This window comes from Symphalangus syndactylus, chromosome 18, assembly GCF_028878055.3.
Source record: "Symphalangus syndactylus isolate Jambi chromosome 18, NHGRI_mSymSyn1-v2.1_pri, whole genome shotgun sequence".
Lineage (NCBI taxonomy): Eukaryota > Metazoa > Chordata > Mammalia > Primates > Hylobatidae > Symphalangus > Symphalangus syndactylus.
Window position 1 is genome coordinate 26,896,484 of NC_072440.2, and position 5,017 is coordinate 26,901,500.

The following is a 5,017-nucleotide window of genomic DNA, read 5'->3' on the forward strand; positions in this document are numbered from 1 at the left end:
TTTGTCTGTTGTATTTTTCATATGTTTCGCCATGTTGGCCAGGCTGGTCTCGAACTCCTAGCCTCAAATGATCAACCCGCTTCGGCCTCCAGAGTGCTGGGACTACAGGCGTGAGCCACCACGTCCAGCCCCCACATTGCTTCTGGCCTCTGTGGTAGACCTCCCAGACGGGGCGGCGGGCAGAGGCGCTCCCCACATCCCAGATGGGGCGGCTGGGCAGGGACGCTCCCCACCTCCCAGACGGGGCGGCGGCCGGGCAGAGGCTGCAATCCCAGCACCCTGGGAGGCCAAGGCAGGCGGCTGGGAGGCGGGGTCTACAGCGAGCCAAGACCACGCCACCGCACTCCAGCCCGGGCAACACCGAGCACCGAATGAGCTAGCCTCCATCTGCAGTCCCAGCGCCTCGGGAGGCCGAGGCGGGCAGACCACTCGAGGTCAGGAGCTGGAGACCAGCCTGGCCAACATGGCGAAACCGCGCCTCCAGCCAAAGGAGAAAAACCAGGCAGGCGTGGTGGCGCGCGCCGGCAATCCCAGCCAGCCCGCAGGCCGGGGCAGGAGAATCACGGGAGCCGGAGGCAGGGAGTCTGCAGCGAGCCGACTATACTCCAGCCTGGGCCACAGAGGGAAAAAAAAAAGAAATAAATAAATAAAGAAAAGGAAAGAAAGAAAGAAAGGAAGGAAGGAAAGAAAGAAGAAAGAAAGGAGGGAGGGAGGGAGGGAAGCTGGGTTACAGATCTTAAGCATAAGACTTTCTGGCGTAAACAACCTTATTCACAAGAGACCTAAACAATCAGTCCCTGCACTCAACAAAGTATTTTATTGTACCTTTTTTTAACTGATAACTTTGACCAACTGATGATAAAACAACCAATCTTCACTGGGCCCATGTATAAACAGAATACACACACATGAACAAAATTTACACAAGTACTACCTCTATGACTTAACAGGCCCCACACTTTTCCTTTCAAATAGAAATCTTAGGAGGAAGGGAGATAAACGGAAAAAGGGAAACTGGGAGGTTGGGGTCAAGAAAAAGAGAACTACAAAGGTTCAGCTCACTCACTCCTGCTGGGCACACAATAGCTCTGGCAGAAGAGAACCAGGGTATGCCCAGAGGATTAAATGCCTACCATCTGGCAGATCATGCAGATAGGCTTCTTTCCCAAGTAGCCTTTCCAAAGCACTAACAGAGAAATTTTCAACTCACTCTTTTTCTTTTTCTCTTTCTTTCTTTCTTTTTCTTTCTTCCTTTCCTTCATTTCTCTCTCTCTTTCTTTTAAGCAAGAGACCTTTTCTTCAAAACTCTTATACAGAAGTTCAATATAAAAAAGATAAAAAGTGGAACTGTTCTGACTAGATGAAGCCAAGAGAACAGAAGTCTCATCTACTCAGCAACCTCCCATCGGGGCCAGCACCGAGAAGACACATCTGTGTAATCCTAGGGTTCCAAGAGATGGATTCTTCCCAATGTAGATCTAATCTCAATTTGGGGAAAAACTCTGGTTCATACTTCTGCACCTAAGGATGTTGGGATGGGAGAGTCTATTCATGAGCTGTACTTCTTTCAGCATGTTTGCCCGGTTACTGCTCAACGTGTTCATCTTAAGAGCCATCACCTGACCAGAAGCTCGGTGTCGTCGTACCTTGAACACTTCAGAAAAGAAGCCAGACCCTATTTTTTCACAGGTGAAATCATCCAAACGCGTCAGTCTGGAAAAGGCACTTATAAGAGCTCGGTACGAAGATGGCCAAACTCTTCCCACCTGGCTCACATTTCCATCTCCTCCACCACCTCCTTCAAACTCTTCAAGACGCTCCACACGTGGAGGAAATCCTACAATTGAATTCCGTTTGCTCTGATCCATAGTCTAAATAATCACTTTTTTCTTCTTTTAAGAAGGAACTCCACACATAAATTTTTGTTGAATTTTACTTCTCTTCTGGTTTGACACTAAGGATACAGAGCTAGTAGAATCAGAACTGGAACCAAGTTCTATCCAGCACCAAAGCTCAAACTTCTTCCATTTCATTATTACTTAGCTCAGTATTTTTCCACTATGAGAGCTGTAGGAGTTAAGTTAGTTATCTGAGGCAGGACTGAGCAGCCAGAGGGGTGCCTGCGCGGGCAAGAGGAGGAGACGGCAGCAAAGAGGGGGCATAGTAACCCTCACAGCTCGTTGGTGGCAGCAGCTCCTTAGCCTGCGGAGGCGGTGGGAGCCCCTAGCGCAGAAGCCGGAGACTCAGCTGGGCTAGCGGCGGCGGCGAACGAGGAGACTACTGCCATGGCCCCACAGTCGGGGCCGCTCCCCGCGCCTGTTTGGCGGGGCCAGGAGGACAATCCGACCAGCGAAACCAACAGGGCGGCTGGTAGCTCTGCTGAGCTCCCGGGCCGCCGAATGGCTATTATTAAAACGTCAAGAAACAACAGATGTTGGTGAGGCTGTGGAGAAAAGGGAACACTTATACACACTATTTGTGAGAATGTAAATTAATTCATCCACTATGCAAAGTGGCTTGAAGATTTCCCAAGGAATTTAAAACAGAACTACCATCGGACTCAGCAATCCCATTACTGGGTATATATCTAAAAGAAAACAAATCATTCTGCAGAAAGGACATGTGCACTTGTTTGTTCATCACAGCACTATTCACAACAGCAAAGACATTGAATCAACATAGGTACTCATTCGGTGGCAGGTTGGATAAAGAAGATGTAATACACACACACACACACACACACACACACACACACACACACACACACCATGGAATAGCATGCAGCCGTAAAAAAGAACAAAATCACTCCTTTGCAGCAACATGGATGCAGCTGGAGGCTATTATACTAAGTGAATTAACCAGGAACATAAAACCAAACACTGCACGTTCTCACTTATAAGTGGGAGCTAAGCACTGGGTGCTCCTGGACATAAAGATGGGAACAATAGACACTGCAGACCACTAGAGCAGGGAGGGAGTGGGGAAGAAAGGGCTGGAAAACTATTGGGTACTATGCTCAGTACCTGGGTGATGGGATCATTGGTACCCTAAACCTCAGCATCACACAACATACCCAGATAACAACCCTGCACATGCACGCACTGAATCTAAAATAAAAGTTGGAAAAAAAAAGCATCAAAAGGCATAGGGAACTATAATGTTTGAGACTGATGACAGACCAAAATGCCTTAACAAGTCGCTTGATTCAGGCCTCACTCAGCTCCAAGTCATTTCCATTTAATGGCTGCTCCGAGGCCTGTGCAAAGTTGTTCTCTGGTCTCAGTCCAGTCATTGGTGGTCAACTCTCCATGACCAATGGCCTTATTGTTTCACTGTGATGTGTTGGCTGCTGAGCTGTGTCAAATCTGCTTTGTGATTTCTCCTGTAAATATGAGCTCAGATATTCCACTGTGGTTGTTGGGAGAAGTTTAGGAGTGGAAAGGACATTTTAAAATGTAAAATTACTATTGGTTATTGCTTGTTTTTTGCTCCAGGGGACCAGAAAAACAAGCTCAACCAGTGTCAAACTCCAAGAAGTCTATGAAGCTGCATGTTAATGGCTCAGGCTGGGTATAATAAGTTGCCAGGAACAGGGCATTTCCAGGTTGTTGTGGATTCTGAGGCAAAGTGGCATTTTCACAGGCTCCTGATTATTCTGAAATGGAGTGTTTTCAGACATGCTAAGGAAATATACAACTGCCCTTTCCACAGGCTAGTCTTTCCAAAAGGGTGTCTAGTGTTATGGCTGGAGATGTGTTGTCTTAGTTGGTGTGATGGTTTTTTGGTTGGTGAACTTTCTTTCTTTTTCTCCAATTTCATAGCCCAGTTTACTAGTTCACTTCCTATTGCACATTCACTCTGTCAAATGCAGTTTCAGATGACTGGCATTTTGTCTTGATCAAAGCTAAGAAGGATTTTATGTTTGCCCTGTTTCCCAGTTACAAGTCAATGGGGGTAATTTTTAGGAAATAATAGAGAACCAGCCAGATACATAGTTCTTCCCTTAATTGGAGACCAGGAACCCAACTGTGTGGATCCCAGGAAGTCCCAATGCAGGAATTATTAAAAGAATATGAATTTAGATGATAAACCCAAGCCAAACTGATACAGCTTATTCTGGGGCTGGTCTATTCTTTCTGAAAGCAGAACTTCATCTAGTAACAAGTAAAAATCAAGTAAAATGCAGAGTAGATTTTTTCCATTTGTTTCTCCACTTTCATTTTCTCTGGAGTCAGTGACCTGTGGGCTCCTTTATGATCCTTGAGTTGGAGGGACCCAGGGGCCACAGTCCTGGTGCCCTCCTCCTCTCAAGAAAATCTCTCAGGTCAATGACCTTTTATTTCTGACCTTTTAACCGGCTCTAGTGGGCCATGAAAACCTAAATGCCATTTCTTTCAGATTCCTGGGAAGCTCCAAGTCTCTTGAATCCAATTCTCTAGGGGAGTTTTACACCCATATATTCAGGTCATTGATCCTGCAATAACAGCCCCAAGTCATTTGTGCAAGTCACTTCTCCAGGGAAGGAAAAGCTGCTGCTGAATAGCATCAAGGGTGAGGTCACTAGATAGCTATAGTCCTCTCCAAAGTCACGAAGCTCTCATTTCTAGGGGCTGGGAGACTAGGAGACGCATTACTAATAGGATGCGGATTGCCGTCTTGGTGGAAAAGCTTGAAAGACGGATCAACAAGACAAGTTGCTGCTTATTCTGAGATGTATTAAAATTTTTATCCAGAGATCCTGTGGGCAGCACATGGGTCTTAAAATAAGAAAGCAGATAGCACTTGTTCTCCAATGTGCTTCTGGTGCCCACGTTTTGACTTGACATGATTTGGATAGAAACATTACAGGCGGTGACAATGGCTTGCCAGAAATATTTGAATACAACTTGAAGTTTCTGCACAAGGCTGACCTGCAAAACAGTAAGAGCAGAAGTCAGACTGGGGAAGTATGGGTCTGCTCTTCTCTAAGGAACTTTGAAGACCCACCGTAGGCAGGAGGTCTTTGCTATAAGACTTG

General features: G+C 46.3%; 1 protein-coding gene across 1 annotated transcript; it reads right to left on the minus strand.

Moving 5' to 3' along the window:
• Nucleotides 1–1,484: 1,484 nt before the first annotated feature.
• On the minus strand, nucleotides 1,485–2,281 carry LOC129468406 (dual specificity testis-specific protein kinase 2-like). The gene has a single exon (XM_055253923.2). It carries the CDS (start codon nucleotides 1,866–1,868, stop codon nucleotides 1,485–1,487), a length of 384 nt encoding a protein of 127 aa, XP_055109898.2. The 5' UTR covers nucleotides 1,869–2,281.
• Nucleotides 2,282–5,017: the final 2,736 nt, after the last annotated feature.